The sequence below is a fragment of the Orbicella faveolata genome, unplaced genomic scaffold (genome assembly GCF_042242905.1).
Source record: "Orbicella faveolata isolate gen_17 unplaced genomic scaffold, um_ofav_v1 contig_15, whole genome shotgun sequence".
In the NCBI taxonomy this organism is placed as follows: domain Eukaryota; kingdom Metazoa; phylum Cnidaria; class Anthozoa; order Scleractinia; family Merulinidae; genus Orbicella; species Orbicella faveolata.
Window position 1 is genome coordinate 5,022,501 of NW_028301542.1, and position 21,574 is coordinate 5,044,074.

At 40.1% G+C, this 21,574-nt stretch overlaps 3 protein-coding genes and 1 long non-coding RNA gene across 4 annotated transcripts in view; 2 read left to right on the forward strand and 2 right to left on the reverse strand.

Annotated features, from left to right (window-relative positions):
* Positions 1–11,964, forward strand: part of LOC110063437 (rab3 GTPase-activating protein catalytic subunit-like) — a 27,804-nt gene extending 15,840 nt beyond the window's left edge. The window contains exons 17-27 of the mRNA XM_089288087.1: positions 598–652; positions 1,350–1,766; positions 2,273–2,410; positions 2,843–3,002; positions 3,774–3,928; positions 4,010–4,144; positions 4,364–4,460; positions 5,095–5,195; positions 7,782–7,994; positions 9,927–9,977; positions 10,727–11,964. Coding sequence (XP_089144213.1) covers positions 598–652; positions 1,350–1,766; positions 2,273–2,410; positions 2,843–3,002; positions 3,774–3,928; positions 4,010–4,144; positions 4,364–4,460; positions 5,095–5,195; positions 7,782–7,994; positions 9,927–9,977; positions 10,727–10,909 — 1,705 coding nt within the window. The 3' untranslated portion in view covers positions 10,910–11,964. The remainder of the gene's footprint in view (positions 1–597; positions 653–1,349; positions 1,767–2,272; positions 2,411–2,842; positions 3,003–3,773; positions 3,929–4,009; positions 4,145–4,363; positions 4,461–5,094; positions 5,196–7,781; positions 7,995–9,926; positions 9,978–10,726) is intronic.
* Positions 11,965–12,181: 217 nt separating this feature from the next.
* LOC149113215 (MTOR-associated protein MEAK7-like) lies at positions 12,182–18,484 on the reverse strand. The gene is made up of 2 exons (XM_089288100.1): positions 18,243–18,484; positions 12,182–16,658 (listed from the first exon to the last, which is right to left on the reverse strand). The coding sequence occupies exons 1-2, from the start codon at positions 18,439–18,441 to the stop codon at positions 16,339–16,341; spliced, it is 519 nt and encodes a 172-aa protein (XP_089144226.1). The 5' UTR covers positions 18,442–18,484; the 3' UTR covers positions 12,182–16,338.
* Positions 18,485–19,253: 769 nt separating this feature from the next.
* LOC149113216 (uncharacterized) overlaps positions 19,254–21,574 on the forward strand; it is a 41,823-nt gene continuing 39,502 nt past the window's right edge. Inside the window, exon 1 of the long non-coding RNA XR_016206716.1 lies at positions 19,254–19,342. This is a non-coding gene — a long non-coding RNA (uncharacterized LOC149113216). The remainder of the gene's footprint in view (positions 19,343–21,574) is intronic.
* LOC149113217 (uncharacterized) overlaps positions 20,242–21,574 on the reverse strand; it is a 42,074-nt gene continuing 40,741 nt past the window's right edge. The window contains exon 5 of the mRNA XM_089288092.1: positions 20,242–20,646. Coding sequence (XP_089144218.1) covers positions 20,288–20,646 — 359 coding nt within the window. The 3' untranslated portion in view covers positions 20,242–20,287. The remainder of the gene's footprint in view (positions 20,647–21,574) is intronic.

Genomic DNA, 21,574 nt, shown 5'->3' on the forward strand with positions numbered 1-21,574 from the left:
TCATCGGTATCGGACTCAACAAAAGAGTCAATGTAAACGTCGCTGTTATAGCTGTCGAGTTCCCAATTTTTACAGAATCTTTCTCTACTCTTGACTCGATCTTTTTGCCCGCTTGATACGATAGCTATAGCTTCATCCGCGAGGCCAACTTTCGCTTCTTCACTCATTGATGTGTTTTCATTCGTTCTTCGCTTTTTCGAACTGGTAAACAGAGTTTTCCGTGGTCCATGTTTACTTATAACTTAATAGAATTACATCTAATACGAAAAATGCTTGGATCTGAGTAGCCAGCCAATTCGTGGTATCCATATATTCCCGCGAAAGTAGTCTCGGTTGATTGCGTACACGTTATAGGGCTGTCAATCAAGAGGGAACTTTTACTTCCGGCCGTAACGTAAAACCTCCATTTCTCCGCCAATATTGAGTTTTTTTCAATTTTGTTCTCAGAAATTAGAGATTACTCTTCGACCATTACTTTGAACCAAAAATCCAAATTTGAAGAAAATTGCCGATCTGAAGGTATACTGTAACCTTAAACCAAAGTCACAAAAGAAATCGAGTGTTAATAAAACGCTTTTTATTTGTATCATTACACAGATTAAAATTACAACCCCCCAATCTTGGAAGTTGTTTAATTCATCAAAAGTTACAGGTTTGTTTGTGTTTCTCCCTTGTAAATTTTTTGCTTCGCGAGTAGTGATTTTATGAATCCGCTGTTCTCTGTTCCAGTAGGTAAGCTAATTAAAAGATCAAAAAGTTCTACCTTGCGTCCAAATTTGTCATAAATTTAAAAACTAATACATTTTCTAGAGATTTGCCAGAAAGACTGTTTCTCTTTGACATTAAGTTGTAATACTGGTTGTAATACTACAGAGTACAGATATAGAAATATCTAGCGGAGTATATAAGGGGTGGTTGGGCAATTTACTGGGTCATGAAATATTTTTCTCACCTTTAGGTTGTGCAACAATTTTTTATACATAAAAAACAGGACCTAGATAGAAGAAAGGACTTAAGTGCTCGATTTTTTTTCCCGTAACTCCCCTTGCACGATTTTTTTTCAGTAGTTTTTGCTGTGCATGAAGTTTGGTTTTGAAATTGCCCACCACCCCCTCAAATCCGTCCCTAAAGATCAGTGAGATAAAGGCAACCGTGCCAAGCGCGGGAAAAATAAGCAACGGCTGCCAAGCGCGGGAAAATTCGTGAAAGCCGACACATTTTGACATCTTGCCCAAGTTAGATTTGTATTCTTCAGTTAACGAATGAAGGAAAATGTTCGACTATGTGGTCTCTTTGTGCTTCGTTTGAATCGGTTATTAATTCTATCTTCTCAATGTTTTTCTTTTCAGATGCTTAACTGCTGTATCGAGAGAAAACGGCTTTCCAAGATTCGAGCAGCAAGCCTACAGTTTTCAACTAACGTCAACAAAACCTCCGAAACAAGAACTAAAAGCAACGATTCAAATTCAGAAAATGTAGGCTTACGTAAAAGTAGTTCTAACGCTCAAATGGAAAGTTTAGAATCGCAGTCGAGTTTTTCGGATGATGACGAATTTTTCGAAGCCGTTGAAAGCCAAGATGAAGTTGACAAAGACAGTAGAAGCAATGCAGAGGATGTAAAAAATACAGAAAGGACAGATAATGACTTGAATGAAGATAACATTGATAATAATTCGTTAGTATTTAGAAGAGAAGGAGCCAAAGAACCATTTGGGGATTTAAAACTTCTCGTTTCTGGAGAACCGCTCTTAGTTCCAATCACTCAGGTAGGTTTGTTGCTGATAATCGTGGCTTAGAATTAAGCTGTTTAACGTTAGGAATGGCTGGTGAAAATGAAATTGTATGTAATGCATGAACTGCCAAACTGCCATTTTGAGGGTTTATTTCTCCAGCAAAACAGCGTGTCGTGTTTGCACTTCAGTCGTTCAGAAAATGACAAAATTGTTCAGCTGGCAGATTAGTTTTGCAAGTGAACATATGTGAGATCGTACCTTTGAACTGCGGAGAAATATGTAAAGACATGAATGATCTTATTCTACATCTACATCTACACTTAGTTAAGTCGGTAAAAATCGTGAGATATCACAGTTATTTTTTTCATGCTTGAATTTCACAGCTGCATAAGTTGTGTACATAACTGCGATGATTATTCATGTCTCATTATCTAATTAGTATTCTCTACCGAGGACTGAATAGATGCGGCTTCGTGTTTGGGTGACTCGTTTAGCTTCCTTTGTAAGTATTTATTTCGTTTCCCTTTTTTTGGAGCTAGGAACCAGCACCAATGACAGAAGACATGCTAGAAGAACAAGCTGAAATCCTCACACAATTAGGGACCTCTGAAGAAGGAGCTCGCGTAAGGGCTCAAATGCAGTGCGCTTCTCTGCTCTCCGACATGGAGGCTTTTAAGGTAAAGGATAAGGATCCATAATAGGCCATTTTTGAGTCACTTTTTGCCTCCGTGTCAAAACGAGTCTTCGTGCGGAACTATTCATATGAAAATATGTTTCCCTTACGGGTTCATTTTCATGCTAATCAAACTCAGGTTTTGCAGGAGGACTCATTTTGAAACAGAGGCACAAGTTAACTAGGAAATGGCCGTTGTTTCTTCTCTCCACAAAGTAAGGTAGTTGAAACGTTAATTAATTTAAATATGGTAAATCATAGTCAAAACCTTTCTCCAACCTTGTTTATAAACAGATACTAGAAGATTGTTGAGACAACATAAGAAATTGTCAATTTCTTAGCCTAGTCGGTTTATGTCACAGAAACCTTTAATAAAGCGCTGACATGGGATGGGAGAAACGTTCTTTCCGCTCCTGATCTGTATTTTTCTCATTAGGCGGCAAATCCTGGCTGTTTATTAGAAGATTTTGTACGATGGTACTCGCCGTTTGATTGGATACCAGGCCCCGAGACAGAAGAGGAGATGGAAGAGTTGAGAAGGCTCAGAAAGGAAACTAATAAACGAAGCGAAGAATCAAGCGCCACTATCGTAACAGGTATAAAGATAACAATATTTTCGCCCTCACTATCGTTTTCGGTTTGTTTTCACCTGTCCACGCAAATACGTTTTCGTATGAAAACGCACACTTTTTGTTACGTTTTCGCCTGTCGTCCACGCTAAAACGCCCGAAAACGCTGATGGAAACGACTGTATATGACGCTTTTCTCGGCACCGTTTTCAAAAGCCTCCGTTTTCACTTGTCCACACTAGAAACGGAGCGTTTTCAAAACGAAGCGTTTTCAAAAGGCCCCACTTTTGAAACCGCTTTTGTCAGCGTTTTCGGTCGTTTTAGTGTGGACGATAGGTGAAAAAGTATCAAAGAGGATGCGTTTTCATACGAAAACGCGTTTGTGTGGCGGGGACCTTAGGTTAGAATTTTCCTGTGCTTGGCTCTTGTTACATGTTTTCCCGCCCTTGGTATTCATTACATGTAATCTCGTGTAATTTCCGTGCTTGGAAACCGTTACATGTTTTCTCGCGCTTCGTACTCGTCACGCGTTTTCCCGCGCCTGACATCCCTTACATACATTCCCGCGTCCTGCACTCCTGACATGTTTTACCGCTAGCAACCCTTTGCATGTTTAGCTTTCCCGCTCTTAATACCCGTCACGTGGTTTCCTGCGCTGCCTGTTTTGATTAGTTGTTTATTGTTAGTGGTTGGCCTTGAGATTTCTTTGGGTTACGTTGAGGACAGTCAATGTAAGCATGGCCGCACAGACTTTTTTCTTTTGTTTTAATGGTGTTGTTTTTGTTTTATTTTGTTCAGCTGTAAGCGGTGAAAGCTCGTTAGAGGAAGGCTGGGATACAGAAGACATCGAGATACCAGACGATGACTCGCCGAGTAAACAGACAAGTAGCGCGAAGACTCTAATGGATGAAGCGAAGGCTGGACATGTAGAAGAACTACAACCCCTCTGCAAGGTACGTAGCCTGTATAACCTGTTGTGAGCTGTATGACAACAAAAGATCAAATTGCACTTTCGTTATCATTGCTTTTCATAGTGGCGAGAGGAGGGGCACCTAAGCCTGCGCATGCGTATCCCAGGCAATATGTGGGTAGAGGTATGGCAGAGTGCTCGCTCGGTTCCAGTCCGCAGACAGAAACGACTCTTTGACGAAACTAAGGAAGCTGAGAAGGTATCATCTGACATTCTCTATTTACCAATTTACTCTGTTTGTCCCCCAAATTTTGCATAAACTATTGTGGTGAATGTGAATATGCAGACGTCCCACTAGTTTATGAAAAATTTGGGGTGGCGCAAACAGAGTGAATTATGGGGAAATGAAAAATGAATAATTAAACTACAGCTGTACCGCCAGTAGAATTACTTTAACTGTCCCGTGCTACCATGGTAGGTGTTGCACTTTCTCGCTGGTCTCAAGCCTGCTCAAGTCGCTTTCCAGTTGTTTCCTGTGTTGCTTCACGCGTCAGTTCTTCGTATAGAGACAACGGGTAAGTAAAACAATGACTGTTTTTATGTCTCGTAGGATTGAACTCTGCTATGTTTATTGGAGCTTCCTGCGCATATGCCCTGTGGGCTAGTCACGCAATCTCTCTTCTCCCAACGTCTTCTGAAGAAACATTCTCGCCGCTGGGGAGGAGTGCGTGACGAGGCACAAGAGCGTCTGTGTACGAGGCTATTGCTTATTGTGGACTCTATAAATTGTGTTGTCCATTTAATGGACGACAAAAATGCTGCAAATATTACAATAATAATATTTCATATATTCATTTGAAAACAGCATTTTGTTAAGAATCCCAAGATCAGTTGGATTGTTGTGTAGGGGAATCTTTGTTTATGTTTGCCTCATTAGCACAAGCGATCTAGTTTCTGATCGAGCTACAATAATAGTAATTCTGAATATTGAAAGAGCATAGCAAGATTATTTCAGAGGTCGACCCAGAGGTCTCGATTTCTTGGTCCTAATCAAAAGGATCGTGGGCTCTGAGGATGAGAGATTGCTTACAGCTTAGTCGCTCAGGAAGGAGGTTTCCGTATAACAACGTACAAAATTCAGTTCAAATAACAGAACAAAATAAAACAGGTTTCTTTACAGCCATGAACTGATTTCATCTCTTTTGCCAGGTGCACGAGACATCCCTGCAGTGTCATCTGTTCTGGATGAAGTACTTAGCAACGCCAGCAAGTTATCTTGGGAAATGGCACGAGATTTGCCTCGTTGTGAGGTACGAATTGAACAAGGGATTATCGTGTTACTGGAACGTTAATTTCTTTCCTCCTTGTTTTGAATAAATCACGAATAACCCTAGTTCTTACTAAGTCCTGGGTTGTTTTCTGTAAAATTTACGAGACGTTGGTGTTTGGTTCACAATGGTGCAGAAGAATTGATCTTGTTTAATGCCTTTGTGGAGAATACTGTTGTGCTGTTAAATATTGAGTTTAGAAAAGAAGCCCAAAAAGTTGCACGTGCGGTTGTTCGTTCGAGAAGATCAACAGAGACACGAACAGAGTTGTCAAAATGAAATTAGACTACGAGTAGTCCCTCTTTCTCTTAGTCCATCGTGCGTGACGCGAAAGAAAAACGCGAGGAAGAAAACGGCCGCGCGTACCCAGCATTTCGCGCAGCCATTTTTTCCTTGTTTATTAACGGTCTCGCTCGTCGGACTAAGCGAAAGAGGGGCTACTCGTAGTCTAAAATGAAATTAAAGCCTTACCTTGTAGCAGAGCTGCACAGAAGATGACAACTTCGTGAAACATAGGCACGCAAGGCGTGCAAGAGTTATTTTTTTGTGAACTATAAGTCTCGGAGATAGGAGCATTCATGGAACTGTTTACAGTAATGATTTGGTTGATTTGACAAGTTTTTTTGGTTGCGATGTACAGCAAGAAAGAAACTGGGAGTTTATGATGTACATAAGTTGTTACATCGGTAATGGTAAGATAACTAAATAGTAAGCCATAAAATGTTTGACTGAACAAACTACAGTAATCTGACACGTCTCCAGATTAATGTAGATACCATCTTATTTTCTAACAGGCAATTTTATTCGTTCTTTGATAAAACCCACACTGTGATTGGTCTGACACGCGCACATGCATTACTCCCTCACACACCGATCACGTAACCCTTCCCCCGGAGGGGGACTCTCTTATATGGGCTATATACGTCTGTTCGGCCCCGAAGGGCATGGTTTTTCAGCCGTTTTGGTCATAAATAGGGTATCGATTTTAGCTGATTTTGGCCATTTTGGTCATAAATAGGGTACGGTTTTTGCACTCTAGCCTTGATATGGGTATGCTTTAAGAAGAAGCCACTTTTTCATCATTATCGAAAAGAAAATCAACAAAAGCCCTTCACAAATTTATATGTTTACGGTAATTTAACATTGGTTTGAACTAGGGAGCTAATTATAACGCAAGTCTGAAACAGGGTTTTGATTTGAGGGTCAGGTCGTAAATAGGGTTTCGAATTTTTGGTCAGGTCATAAATAGGGTAAGGAATAACGCAGATTTTGGTCATAAATAGGGTAAGGGTTTTGGGAAGCGGGCCACACACCCCCAACCAATTTTTCTGGGAATACCCCCTCGGGAGCCCTTCCAGCCCCTAAGAGGAATTTTTGCTCAAAAATACTCAAGTTAAGAGAACTTTCCGCATTTTATACGAGTCGTAAGTTTACCCTTTTTACACAACACAACGCAACAACACTACTTCACCGAAAATTGAGAGAAAGAAAAAAACCTCTCTGACACGTTGAAAGTCTGATTTAATTAAATTGCACTTTAGGTTGGTGCCACACAGTCTTCAAAGAACATTTGAACAGTTTTCATACTTTTTACCTTTAAAAATATCGGACTGAAAAGAATGTCATAAAATGCCCATCAAATAAAAATATTAAAATGCTACTGCAGAGACGTAAAAACACTCTAGAAATGAAAGCTTCTTTTTTGTTTAACCTGGGAACAATAGCCGATAACTTGTAAGCTCTAATTGAATTTACTACCATATGAAAAACAAAAGTGTCCAGTTACCATTTGTAACTAAAAATAGTAAACATCTCGTGGGAACAAGTGGTGACGATTCGTCAGCTCTAATTGAATTTACTACCTTGTGAAAAACAAGAGTGTCAAATTACCCATTGTAACTAAAAAATAAAAATATCTCGTTATATTTGCATGCAATAAGAACAAAACAATCGTTACCTGCACTTACTATTGTAAACGTTAGAACTGCTTCAAATCTAAATAGTCTTGTCTCCTCTAAAAACATGTCCTAAGAACTAGAACCGACGATTCGTGACCTCTAATTGAATTAACACCTTGTGAAAAACAAAAGTATCAAGTTACCCTTTGTAATTGAAAATAAAAATATCTCGTGCCATTTGCCTACTACTCATGAACTGCTTCAAAACTCAAGACTCATCTCGTTCATAACTAGCCACCATTACACTGAAAATTATGCACTCTAAAACAACCCAATGTCCGTATGTAACTGTCACACTCCCCTCCAAACCGGACTAAAAATCACAAACCGGCAACATACACGTCACTCTTTATTTTTCAATTACCAAAGTCTTTGTGTTTGTACATACCTTGTTTCTCACGTACCATTTACCTTTACAACAAGAAATTTGATTGGCTGTTCATAGTAGATCCAATCTGATTGGTGTGACATACATACATCTCTCACTCACTCACTCACTCACTCACTAACTCACTCACTCACCCATTGACCCGTCCATAACATAGCCGACGCGCCGACTAAGAGGTATTTTTTTACAAAAAAATAACTCAAAAATTATCTATTGTTTTAGGAATTTGTAAAACAACTGAAGCTGTCAGAACTGGCAATTGCTCGTGCCCATTCGTTGCGCTTCAAATTTCAAGATGCACTCTCGGAAAAAGGAAGAGACAAGGACGTTGAACAATTCTTGTCGGCTTTGACAGAAAAACCGGAAGTGGAAGTTATTGGTGCCGGTAGAGGACCAGCTGGAAGAGTAATCCACCGACTGTTCGCTAAACAAGAGGTTTGTTTGGTTTTCCCAGTGGTAACAGTGATATTGGACCCTTTTTTTCTTCTCCATAACTATGCGTTTCTTCACTATTATTATAGTTAAACTCCACTTCATGGACACCTCGTTACTAAGGACCGCTTTTGGTCCCTAACTCATTCATTTACTTGCTCGATACGGACGAGGTGTCGTTTTTAAAAGAGCTACGTCACGTTCGCGTTTCTTGAAAAGTTTAGCCAAAATTTTTCAAGTTCGTCGTTTATAACCCGTGTTTGTCTTCTCCATCCTTAACTATCCTTGTTCCTTTATGGTTTATTGTTATCTCTTTGGTGTAACTCAAAATACCTTGACTCAGCTCCTTTAACAAAAGTGGACTGTACTAATTACTTGAAATTCCTATCGCAGATTTGTAGAACTTTTTTATAAAGATCTTCTCGTGATTTTCTAGCTGAACAACTTTTATCGCGTTTGTTGAGCTCTTACAACGTATTCCAACCAATTAGGGTGCATTGTTATCTCTTCTATCAATAAAGTTGTTATCTAATGCGATCTCCGACGTTTATCACAGGTTTCATCTTTTCCCCCGCTTGCCACCCAATACTTGGTTTTCCGACCCGCATTTTTTCTCGTGTCGGTTTATGTCTTCGCAAGCCATCCCATACAGGTTTTCCCGCACTTGTGATCTGTGGCATTTTTTCTCGCGGGTCATGTCGCCCGTTACCTGTTTTCCATTATAGTTTTTCCCGCGCTTGTCAACAGGTACATGTTTTCCCGCGCTTGCCTTCCGTTACACATTTTCCCGCGCTTGTTGCCAGTTAAAGGTTTTCTCGCGCCTGCCACCCGTTACTTTGTTTTCCCGCGCTTGCTATCAGTCTTATACTTGCTTCGAATTCTGATTGGTGGATTACGCTGACCTCTTGCAGCTGTATTTGATAGACCTGAGCCGGGTTGTTGGAAAGCCGGTCAACGCTAACCCAGGACTAAAAGTTAACCAAAGTATTAATTTTTCTTGTTTAAACATTCTTTTCAGCGTCTATGTTTTGTATAGTTTGAGATTTATTCAACTCAGCACTGAAGGACAAACAATATAAAGAGGAAACCTCACAGAAAAGTTACGAAACAGAAATCAAAATTCCCGCTAATCCTGGGTTAGCTTAAGGTTACCAATACCTTCGCGGGTGTCCTTCAGAAAAAAAATCATACCGGCGTTGTTTTTAAGGAAACTATCACAAACTATATATAAAAGAAAGGTTATGCACTGTAGAATTCGAAGAAAAAAGTATCCACTAATTTGGCCGTGCCTTTGTTGAGAAGAAAGAAGCCCGGAAACGGAAAACAACTGATTGTCATTCGGCTGAATTAATCGAGTATCAAACCCGTGCAGTAATGTTTACAGTGCACAGTGTTAATCAGCAAGCATCCCCAGAGGGTGTCAGGGTTTTTCCGTATTCTTATTGGTTATCTTTTTATAGACCCGCAAACTTACTGTATTAAACAATAGTTTTCACCGTTTGAACAGTTGTAAACATGTCACGGCTTTACTCGGAGGTATGTCAACAAAATATGCCGCCAGCCAGTGAAACTAAGGCACCCCTAGCGTTCATAGCGAGCGAAACGATTTTCGCGGGAATTCCAAGGCAATAATAGCGTGAATAATTGTCTAAATAACTCGCGCACGTTGTAAGATTTTACTTTCATTTTTTGGGAAATGGTAGATTATATGGAAACCTTTTTGTTAATTTAAAAAGAAAAAATTCGACAAAAGTAGCCCTCTCAAAGTGCTGTGTAACCTTAGTCCAGCTTCGAACAACCTGGCCCTGAGTCTTTTTTGACCAGTCGACGTAAAATTGCGTTAGTATATAAACACAGGCAAAGGGGATAAATTTACATTTTACAGATGAGGCCTTTTTCGTTCTTAACGGTAGCTTTGTTTTCTTTCTCCTTCAGAGTGCGAAAATGCAGTTTGCTAGTGACGACGATACATCTTCAAATCAACCGGTGAGTTATTTGTCAGAGTAGAAAGTTTCATCCAGAAGTTATCTAGACGGAGAAGTACACTTCATCCTATAGGAAAGGTTACAACCCATATAATACCTAAATAATGATGAGGTCTCAATGGGGTGTTGGCTTTTACCGTAAACGCTTAATTTATTTTCTTTATGGTTAACAGAAATCTTAGCATTTAATAACCATTATTTTAAAAATTTAAATGTTAAAAATTAACTTTTCTTTCAAGTGTAAAACCGTTAAAAATTTATGGTTTTAGAACCATTCCAGGCTGGAAAAAGGTATTATTATTAAACTCGTGAATTGTAGATTAGTATAGCTTAGAAGCCACAAGACAAGACAAAAAAAAGTCTTGGCAAGAGATCTTGAGATTTTCACTTTCGTGGCTAATTTTTTTTCTGGTTAGTATCTTTTACGGCTAACGGTTAAGCCCATTGAGACCCTCGTGATCTTTTCAAGATTCACCTGACTGGCGCAAGAAAATTGAGCACCGATAACTTCCACTTCCGGCTTTTCTGTCAAAGCCGATTTATGTCATTCGTAAATATACAGAGGAGTTAAGAGCATGACAAGGCGTGTTACTGGATAACAGTTTATCAGGTATTTTCTTCCTTGGTACACAACATGCTGGTTCTAAGTTTCATTCCATTTACCAGTAACGTGCCTCAACTTTTACAGAAACTTATCAAAGTCTGTTCTCTCCGCATATTTCCTCACTTTCGCTTTTTCTTTCCCCACAGCGTCGACCAGCTCCTCCATTCCAAGACTTCCCACCCCCTACCGGTCGGGAGTACATTTTGAGAACAACAATTCCTCGTCCCCGACCCTCGTCACGTTCTTGTCCGCAAAGAATGTATTGTGTGCTGACCAATGACGATTTCAGACTTGCAGGCGCATTTACCGATGATGTCATTTTCCAATGACACAAAACGACTGAGAATCGATTAAAACTCAATATTATTTATGCTCCCTCCCCGGATCAGAGAACCCACGGCCTCTTCTTACCATCAGTTAACCAGTCACTCGACACTAAAGGCTTGATATCCTTCTCACTGATTTTCATACGTTTCCTTTGATCTTTAGTTCTGAGAATTTTTCGTTACATCTTGACTAATTGTTTTTCCTTGTTCTCGTTACTTGTCTTGTTAGGTTATTAGTATTGCAAGTAGAATTTAGAAGTTGATAATTCGGTCTGGCTTCAGCTTGTTAACTTTCCGTTCCTAGCGTTAAACCTTGAGTCAGTTTTTTAACCTGGAGTCGATTAATGTAGTGACAAGTCTGTAGATGAAACTCTAATGAGACCAATTATTGAGCAGTACTTTCATGTGTCACTGTTTATTATTCTGTATAAGATGGTTTTAACTTTTAAGTCTGTGGATGAAACCCTAGTGTGTGACCATCCAATTGAAAACTAATGAGCAGTGCTTTCATGTGTCACTGTTTATTATGCTGTACAAGGTGGCTCTAACATTTAATTCTGTGGATGAAACCTCAGTATGTGACCTTTCAAATGAAAGCTATCGAACAGTACCTCCATGAAGTGCTGTTTGTTTTTCAAAAAAAAAAAAACGAATAGAAATAGATTTTTCCAGAACAAAAAAAATTATAACCTTGGACTGCATTGTGGTTGTACCAATGTCATTCAATTCTCGTCAAAGTATAACATCCCATGAACACAAAGAATTTCGCCACACCTCGCGTTTAGCGTTTCGTGTTTGCGGCTCAAATTCATGCTTTGACTATAAAATTGTTTTGGCGATGACCACGGGACAATCAGATACAATGTTATAGGACTGAAAAAGTTAACAATCTGTTAGCTTAGATGAGGCTGGAGTCTTTCTATAAAATGGAAAAATAAATGGTTTTAAGCAACAAGACAAACGGTTGTTCAAAGGACCTGTAGTTAGCACAGGGAAAAATATTTTAATGGGAAATTATTTCAAATATCTGTAAAAGAGAAAATCGTTTATGAAACAAATGGGTGTGTTTTGTAGTTCTCTTTACCATTTTCTTCATTTCTACTCCGCGGTGCATAAAAAATCTCCTGCCAAAGCGCAACGATTGTACATCCTTTTTCTCTCAACAGTTTAACAGCGGGAAATTTTTAGTGCAGATACACCGTATTAAAAAAAAAAATAAATGTACCATATTTGACAGGCAGTGCGCGAAAATCGCGCGATACTAAATCAACTGGAGAGAATGAGTACCCTTTTTATTGAGTTTTAATTACTTTAAAGTTTTACAGCTTATTTACATTGACCTTACAAAGCTTACAACTCTTTAAACAAGCACAGCGAATCTTATCTAATGGCCTCCACACAATTGAGGCCACCTTTCTACAACACCATTTTTTTTTTGGTCCTCAGGGGGCCCGCGCCAAAGGACAACAAACATTGAGTCTCGCCTGGCTTGAAAGTCATATACGCCTCATGCCCCGTCCACACTACGCCGTAGAAATTTGAAAACGGAGGTTTCATTCTGAAACGCATCAAATGTTTTCTGCAAAATACGCTGGAGGAATTTAAAAACGTAACATTCACCGGTCATTTTGGATTTGTGTTTGAGGAAACTCGGCCAGGGAAATCACGTGATTATCGTGACGTAATCGTTTTCTAAAGCTCCGTTCTCAAAATGTTTTCCGTCCACACCAAAACGAAAAGCCCGCGTTTTTCAATTCGTCCGGTTTCGAAACGCTCCGTTTTCGTGACGGATTAGTGTAGACGGTACGCCTAAACGTAGAAATAAAGCTGCGTTTTCAAATTCCCCTGGCGCAGTGTGGACGGGGCTTCAGTGACTCTCTTAAACTCTTGCATAGCGACTCTCGTCAACCTTCGTGCGTTATCGGGGACTCACGTTCACCCTCGTATATTCCTATCGAACTTGAACCTGCTCAAAGTTTTCTAGCGGGTCACGAAGAGTTTTATCCCGTGTTGCCCACACTCGCTGAGAGTTGGAAACAAGAAAGCTCTCGTGTAACTCCCGTGATCGGAAGGCGGCTGTCGTTTCTGTCGTTGTCGTTTGGCCCAGGCTTAAAGAGAGGTTCCACTAAATAAATGATAATCAGGATAATCCTATTTAAATATCAATGTGTTAAGCTTGACAAAGCTAAACACTGCAAAAACGTATTGAATATATAGTGATAACTACGATGTCGCTGGGAGTTTTGCGTTTACAGCTATTTCAGTCAACGTTGTTAGATGAAGGCGTTAAGTCTTCGCGACAAAACCTAACGGTAGTCTGGGTATTTGTCGGAAGTTTGCATGTTGGTGTAGAGGAAATCTACGAATTTGTATCTTTGCTCGTGAAGTATTGGCAAGGATACATTAGATTTTCCACTCATGAGACCATTTTTCTGTAGCTTTTCTTTCACTATTATGAAACGACTTTTAGCTAAAAATTCTAAAATTAAGTGTGGCGACAATAACATTGTTTCCAGAAGTCTGAAGAGAAAGAAAGCTCAAAGCTATGCGCCGACCTCGTTAATTGAAATAGCTGTATACTGCAACCTTAAACCACCGGCGGAAGTTTAAACCTCATGAAGCCAGCGCGCAAAACTTCCGGTCGCTAACTAAGAGGGTCTAGCATAGGTTTTTTCAATCCTGCATTCTGCCACTATTTTTAGCTCAATCGCACCATCCCGCCCGGATCGGAATGTTATCTCGATTCCGCCTAGTAAGAGTCGCAGTTCCTCCTTGTAACGTCTGTAATGTGTAATTTACCTCTTTACATTCCGCATCCCGCCGTCGCTCTTAGGACTATCTCGCATCCCGTCTGTCATAAATAGCAAATCCCGTTCTCACCGAAATATTTTTCCCCGCATCCCGCCATTAAAAGTTCTGTCATCCCGTATTCCGCGTTCATTTTTACTCATCTCTCATTCCGCGAAACCTATGTTGGGCCCCTCAACTGAGTTGTTAAATGCAAAACCTTTGTAAATAAGAAAAAAATGTAACAAATAGCGCTTTCATGGCACTTGTCATAATTACTACAATGAGCTACAATTCCGGACAAAAGTAGCTGGGACACTTGAGCTGGATCACGTATCCCCTATCCCCTCTAATCAATGTTGGAAAATGTCGCGTTTTTTTCAACGAAAAGGGAAAAAATCACCTGGTTATGAACATTGTAAGTGGGGGGGGAGGGGACAACTTGCTTCGTATCCCAACTTTTTTCGTCTGTGGGATTTACCGATTTTTCGTTTTATCAACCATAAATTACAGAAATTTCGAAACTTGGCCAAATGTTGTGGAAATGTGCTTGGAAAGTTTCGAGATAATCCAAGTTGTACCAAATGAAAGCTGAATTTGCGCAAATACGAACTGAATTCCGGGAGCAAAATTGAATGTAACGTAGACATTTTGGAAAATATAGAGTATATCTGACGACCGAGGTCTTTCTCTCCGGAAATTCCGCAAAACGTTGTTCCATTCGCAACTGGAATTTCCAGAAATTAAAAGCGGAGGGTTTGGTCGAACTTGAACTCCCACGAAAGAATGATCGGCTTTTACACTCGACTTCCTTATCCTCGACCAAGATACTACAACTTGCACTTTCTTTTCGTTAAAATTATAAAGGTTTTTTTTTTCGCTTTCTACAGGGAATATTCTTTGCATGGAATTAATTCCATGCAAAGAAGATTCCTTGTAGAAAACGAAAAAAATAGAAAATAGAAAACGAAAATACGTTACATTTATCGGAGATCATACCAAAAACTATTGACGAATTTGATAGTTTCGATACTATTTCTAAAAGACTTAACTCATTTTATATATATATGAAAACGTATTTACTTTGTTTGATTTCTTTCAGTCTGCTGTTATGTTAGGTTAAGTAGCCAAAGTAACTTAAGGAGTCTTACTTCAGGGTTAAGGGATAAAACAAAATTAACTTTGCAAAGTTTAACATTAGAATTAATCTATGGATGAAAGTCTAGCATAGGCAAGCTGTTGAGCAGTAATTTTATGTGGTACGTTCACCATACTATACAAGGTGGTTCTAACGTCTAAGTCTGTGGATGAAACCTTAGTGTGTGGCCATTCAAATGAAAGCTATTGAGCAGTACTTTCATGTGGTACTGTTTATTATGCTGTACAAGGTGGTTCTAGCTTTTAAGTCTGTGGATGAAACCCTAGTGTGTGACCATTCAAATGAAAGCTATTGAGCAGTACTTTCATGTGGTACTGTTTATTATGCTGTACAAGGTGGTTCTAACTTTTAAGTCTGTGGATGAAACCCTAGTGTGTGACCATTCAAATGAAAGCTATTGAGCAGTACTTTCATGTGGTACTGTTTATTATCCTGTACAAGGTGGTGCTAACTTTTAAGTCTGTGGATGAAACCTTAGTGTGTGACCATTCAAATGAAAGCTATTGAGCAGTACTTTCATGTGGTACTGTTTATTATACTGTACAAGGTGGTTCTAACAAGTCTGGAGAGAAACCCTAGTGTGTGGTCACTCAAATGAAAGCTATTGAGCGTACTTTCATGTGGTACTGTTTATATGCTGCACAAGGTGGTTCTAACTTTTAAGTCTGGGGATGAAACCCTAGTGTGACCATTCAAATGTAAGCTATTGAGCGGTACTTTCATCTGGTACTGTTTACTACATGTATATGCTGTACAAGGTGGTTCTCACTTTTGCGTTTGGATCAAATACTAGTGTATGACCATTCAAATGAAAGCTGTTGAGCCGTGCTTTCATACCTGTGACCCAATAGTAGCTAATAGTGTGGCCGGCGCGATTACCTCCCGACTAATATACACAGCATAGTCAATCGAACGTTCGGAAATCGAACTCAATCGAGCCCAATCGAACTCAATCCGTGGATTGAGATCGATTGAATGGAATTGCGCTTATTGGAAGGCGCGCGCTCTTTAGGAACGGGGCGCTTATGTATTTCTGTTAATGAAATAATCAGTGGAATGTGGTTGAAGAATAACGAGTAAAATGACGCGACAACTTAACAAGCGGGGCTTGATAAGTCCAATTTAATGTCTTTGGTAATATTACGCTCAGATTAGAAAGCGGACTACATCATTCACTCGTCTAATCAGTGTTTACGATATCAATGTCTTTAATGTCACTTTTGCAATGGTGCGTCTTGTTGGAATAGAGGCGCTTATTAGAAAAGGACAATCAATAGGGAGGGCTTGTTATATTAGAGAGGGGACGCTTTTTGGAAGGAGAGCGCTAAATCGAGTCATTACGGTATTAAAAGAGAGTTAGCATGTTCTGTTCTCAATCACCTATTTTGTGAAACACTTCTAAGGCGGTTGTAAGGCGGCGCTCGTTGGAAAGAGTGCGCTAAATCGAATTATTACGGTATTAAAAGAGAGTTAGCATGTTCTGTTTTTAATCACCTATTTCGTAGAACACCTCAATGTCAGTAGGAGTGAACCCATAGCCTCCGGTGAAAAACCCACAGTTACCAGTTGAATATCCTGAAGGAACGGAGTATGTATAGCCGCACCGTGTATACGATGCTGAGTTGCTCAAAGCGTTGTCCGATATGTAGATGCCAAGGCCACTACCAAAAGTGGGTCCGCGGTCGGAGCAGTGATACATTGCGTATTGTTGATCTTGATACTGAGTCAACTTGACAGGATTATATCCATCTTTGTTGTAAAGCGAGAACAGGAAAGCTTTACTGGCTGTGGAGTAACTGCAAGAACCTGAAAAGAAAGCAAAAGTTTAACAATTCTAAGCATTTCGATTGAAAAAAAAACAGATATATACAGAAACCATATTGTATATATAGTTCTTTGGAACAGAGCAACTACAACAAAAATAAGTATTCAGCGAGAGCATCCGATCTGTTGGCAAAAGCGTTCAATTTGCGTTACGCGTGATAGAGCAGTTTTTGATCGTGAGTCGACTGGTAATCAGGAAATTACTTTGGTTTTGGTTTTTCTCGGTTTGAGATTGGCTGAGTAGTCTAAATGATAAGTCACTGGTTTGGTTTTACGACACTCGATTGAAAACAGCTCCAACACGAAAGAAATTAGTGAATTTATATACCTTCTTGTGACGTCTGAATTTTCAAATGCATGAAATGAGATCGCGACGTTCTGGGTTACAGCCGGTGAGATAACTGTTTTTGAAGCCGAAGAAGTGTTTTAGTTGGGGCGAGACTGATAAGCAAGTGAAAAGCCCGCAAACTGACAGAAAGAGATCGACTTTCTATAACTTTTTGACGGTTTATAACAGGACATACTATAGAAAATTCTTCGAACTGAGCTTCACTACTCCGATTTTGTGAAATATGATGCAACTGGGTCTTATTCCGTCAGCATTATCTTTTTGGAAGCCTAGGAAACCAAACGGGCGTATCTAACTACAGCCAACTGCCGTAGTTTGGAACCCCGGCGGTTCTATACAAAGGACTGAGAACAAACATTGGGTACTGGCTCGAACCAATTTCGAACTTTTTTTCGTCTTATCAGTGGAAGATATTAAATTACGGTATTTAGAGAGGAAGCCACATCAGCCTTAGCTGGTTTTCATGCAGGTCCTCCATCCTGGTCGAATTGGAATTTGGAGATGTTGGTTTTTATGGAGGGAGGAAAACCGGAGAACCCGGAGAAAATCCTCGGAGCAAGGCGAGAACCAACAACAAACTCAACCCACATATGGCACCGTACCGGAATCGAACCCAGGCCACGTAGGTGGGAGGCGAGCGCTCTCACCACTGCACCATCCCTGCTCCCCAAATAAGCACCTTTATAACAAGCTCCGGGTCATACTTATTAAAACAGGATATATCAGCCGAGACACTGCCCCTTTAAGTCTCAAGTCTTTAAGTCTTAAGGAGACAATAGTTCTAATTAACAATTAGATTATGAGCTCAAGATTTCTTTGAGGTGATAGTTCATGAGGCCGAAGGCCGAATCAACTATCACCTCATAGAACTCTCGAGGTCATAATCCAATTGCTTTACTAGAATTCTAACTGAAATTTCCTTCAAATAATGATTCCAGTTATTTCCGGTCTAAGCATTAAACTTCACCCTTTAGAGAATTCGTGCGGACTGAATTGTCAATTTGACATTTGCAGTTATGTACACGCGTACTTAACAAGTACAAATTTCGAGCATTTTTAATTTAAGAAACTGTAACTGCCCTCCTTTTAGTCTTCTCAAAAATTGGATTATCCATTTGTTCCTAGATGTTCTTTCAAAACTTCGGATAGTGTACAATGGCTCAGCCAATCAGATTACAACATTTGCATTAGTATACTAGTACTAGAATGATACTTACTGTGCCAGGACACGTCAGTATATCCACCAAATATGTAGCTGCCGTATTTAATGATGGTCACAGTGGGTCCCTTTCCATCACAGTTGCTGTGGAATATCGATGCAGCCGAGCCGTCTGTCTTGGCATGCCAGCAACGCACAAATCGATCACGCCCTGGACTCAGGAGGACTGGGTCTAAGAAGGACAACAACTTCCCCATGTATTGGTTGTAATCGAGACCGTCGAGAATGACAGACACACTTAAGCCTGAATAGAGGAAAGAGTTTAAAACCCGTATGTTTAAGTATCAAATTCGTCTTTTTGAGGTTTGCTCAATTCATTAAATCGCTAGAGTGATCAAGGTCTAATTTCTCATCACAATACCAATATATTATCAAGCAAACAGGTAATGAAAATAGTTGAAATCATCTGCTAAGTGGAGCCGTCTTGATTTACCAGCAAATTCTCAAAACTGTATGGCTCTCAGTAAGAGGAATTAACAGTTTGAACTGAAAAGGTTAATAGTGATATGTTCCTTTTCATTTCGTTCACGAATTAAACGATTGGTTACCTGCATATCAGCAAATATCTCATGGTTCGATTTAGTGACCCGGGCACTTATTTTATACTTTTGGTAACTCAAGGGAGGGTGGTAATCGAGAGCGGGCGCTTATTAGGGACGGCGCGCTTATTTCTTTCTTTTTCTCTTCAACATAAACATGGAAATGTGATAAGACATTTCAATGGACAATAACAGTTACTTTTCACTTGAGAATTGTAACAATAGAGGTTCGCATAATCATAAGACCATTTGCCTGTTTAGACCAAGTCGATGCGTTAAATCATACACTCAAGAAAGAAATGCATTAGTCAATTCCAGCTGTGCCCATGCTGCCCCCTCCACCCAACAGGCCTACCCCCGGGAATTAGGTCATTTTGAAAACAACCTGGAAATGCCGTACGGCTGGAACAAACCAGTTGTTCAAATGCCCCGGGGTTGTGGCTCAATTCTTTTTTCGTTTCTCATGTTACTTTCAATACAATCAAAGCCAATTCAGGCCAAATTAAAAGTCCTAGCAATGTCTTTTTAAACTTTAATAGTGAAGAAAAAAACAATATAGGTTATTCCGTAGGATCAAGAGTCTTATTTATGTCCTAATAAGACGCTTTCATTACGAAACTTACCGTATTTGCCGATAAACTGGTCATTAAAAGAAGCGACAATGCTGCATCACAGCCAGTAGGAGGAAATGGTCATGAAGGCCGGTAAATATCGAAAAAGCGAAAAAAAACAAACAAACAAAACAACAGGCTAAGATTTATGTTTGAAGGTCCTTGACCCAGGACATCTGTTGTTTTATGCTCATTGACTATGCTTGAATTATATAATCGCAATGCTGCTATTGGTTAATTGTATGAGCACACATAACCACCTTTTGTATTTTGGCAGGTTTTGTGCTGGGTCAGCCCCCAAAGAACTTTGCCGGGTTTCCTAACCATTTTCCCTTCATTAACGATGGCTGCATGTAAGATGAAAAAGCGAGATGGTCAAATGCCCCAGGTAATTGTGCAAGGCTGATACCCGGCCCCCGGGATTGACATTGTGGGAAAATGCCCCACTATTGCGGGGGGATGGGCACATATGGAATTAACTGATACATTGTTTACTTGTCTAATCAGTCTTTACTATCATTTCTTCGATGTCAAAGTCTTCACTGTCACTTTCGCAATGAGGGTGCTTGTTGTAAACCCGGGGGATCTGGATGCGAGGAGACTCTCTTATATGGGCTATATAGGTATGCGCGGACCGAAAGATAGCGTTTTCAGCCGTTTTGGTCATAAATAGGGTATGGTGTTTGCACTTGAACTGGGTATGCTTCTTAGAAGAAGCTGCTTTTTCAGGTCATAAATAGGATGGGAAAATCACGGATTGTGGTCATAAATAGGGTAAGGGTTTTGGGAAGCGGACCACGCACACTCCTACCCAATTTTTCTGGGAGTACCCCCCGGGGTTGTAAGGCGGCGCTTATTGAAAGAGAGCGCTAAATCGAATCCTGATTACGGCATTAAAAGAGAGTTAGCATGTTCTGTTTTAAATCACCTATTTCGTAGAACACTTCAATGTCAGTAGGAGTGAAATGAAGAATTCTCCCAGTGAAAAAGCTACAACGTCCAGCTGAATATCCTGAAGGAACGGAGTATGTATAGCCGCAAGTGGTATACGATCCTGAGTTGCTCGTAGAGTTGTCCGATATGCGGATGTCATTGTACGCACCAGCACCAAAAGTGGGTCCGTAGTTGGAGCAGTGATACATTGCGTGTTGTTGATTTTGATACTGAGTCAGTTTGACGGGATTATATCCATCATTGTTGTAAAGCGAGAACAGGAAAGCTTTACTGGCAGAAGTATAACCGCAACTAGAACCTGAAGTGCAAACAAAAGTTTTACACTTTCTAAGCATTTCGGTTGAAAAGAAAAACAGAAATAAAGCTACCATATATTGTAAAGTAATCTTTAGAAGAGAAGAAACAACAACAACAAAAAAACGAAATAAATAGGCAGCGAGAGGATCAGATCTGTTGGCAAGGACGTTAAGCGTTATATGCCTTGGTAACGACTGAATTTTCAAATGGGTGAAATGAGATCGTGACGTTCTAGGTGGAAACTCTTTCTATAGTCGAAAAAGTGTTTTAGTTGGAGCAAGAAGATAAGCAAGGGAGAAGTCTGGAAACTGACAGAGAGAGATCGTCTCTCTGGAAGCTTTTGGTGGTTTACAACGGGACTTCTTATTCACGACTCGTACTTAGTAGAATATGATGCAACTAAGTTTTGTTCCGTCAGCGTCGTTGATAAGCATGTTATTGGAAGATTGAAACAACAACGTGAAATGCTATACCTCCCAATTGAAATACGTTTTCTGATTGGAGGAAAAGGTGTCAAGTGCGGTGGGTCAAAACTCTTTATCTCCCCTGGGGCGAACAAAACTTACTAACTCCCTAAGGCGAACAAAACTCACTAACTCCCTAGGAAAACAACAACTTGAACTTTCGACTCGCACATGATCAGGTTGTGCTCCTTGTAACCCTGGCAAATTTATTTGCCAGCCGACGTCAGGCAAACAATTTTTTTCGCTGTTTCTTCTTTCTTTTTGGAGTTGGGAGGTATACAAAACACTTCATGACTGGCCCAGCGGGAAACAGTGAGTTCTGTTTCCCCTCGACCTCAATGTTCTCCTCGACTTCCCCAACCTCGTTCCCAGGGTCTCTCATCTTACCACCCCCTGGAGCGAACGATTCGCTCCAGGGGGCGGTAAGATGACAGACCCTGGGAACGAGGTTGCGGCTTCGCCTCA

Coding starts and splice junctions, on each gene's coding strand:
- LOC149113215 (XM_089288100.1), bottom strand. CDS start 18,441: ATGGGGAAGTTGTTGTCCTTCTTAGACCCAGTCCTCCTGAGTCCAGGG. Junction 16,659..18,242: donor TACTGACGTGTCCTGGCACA/GTAAGTATCATT, acceptor CTTTCTTTTCAG/GTTCTTGCAGTTACTCCACA.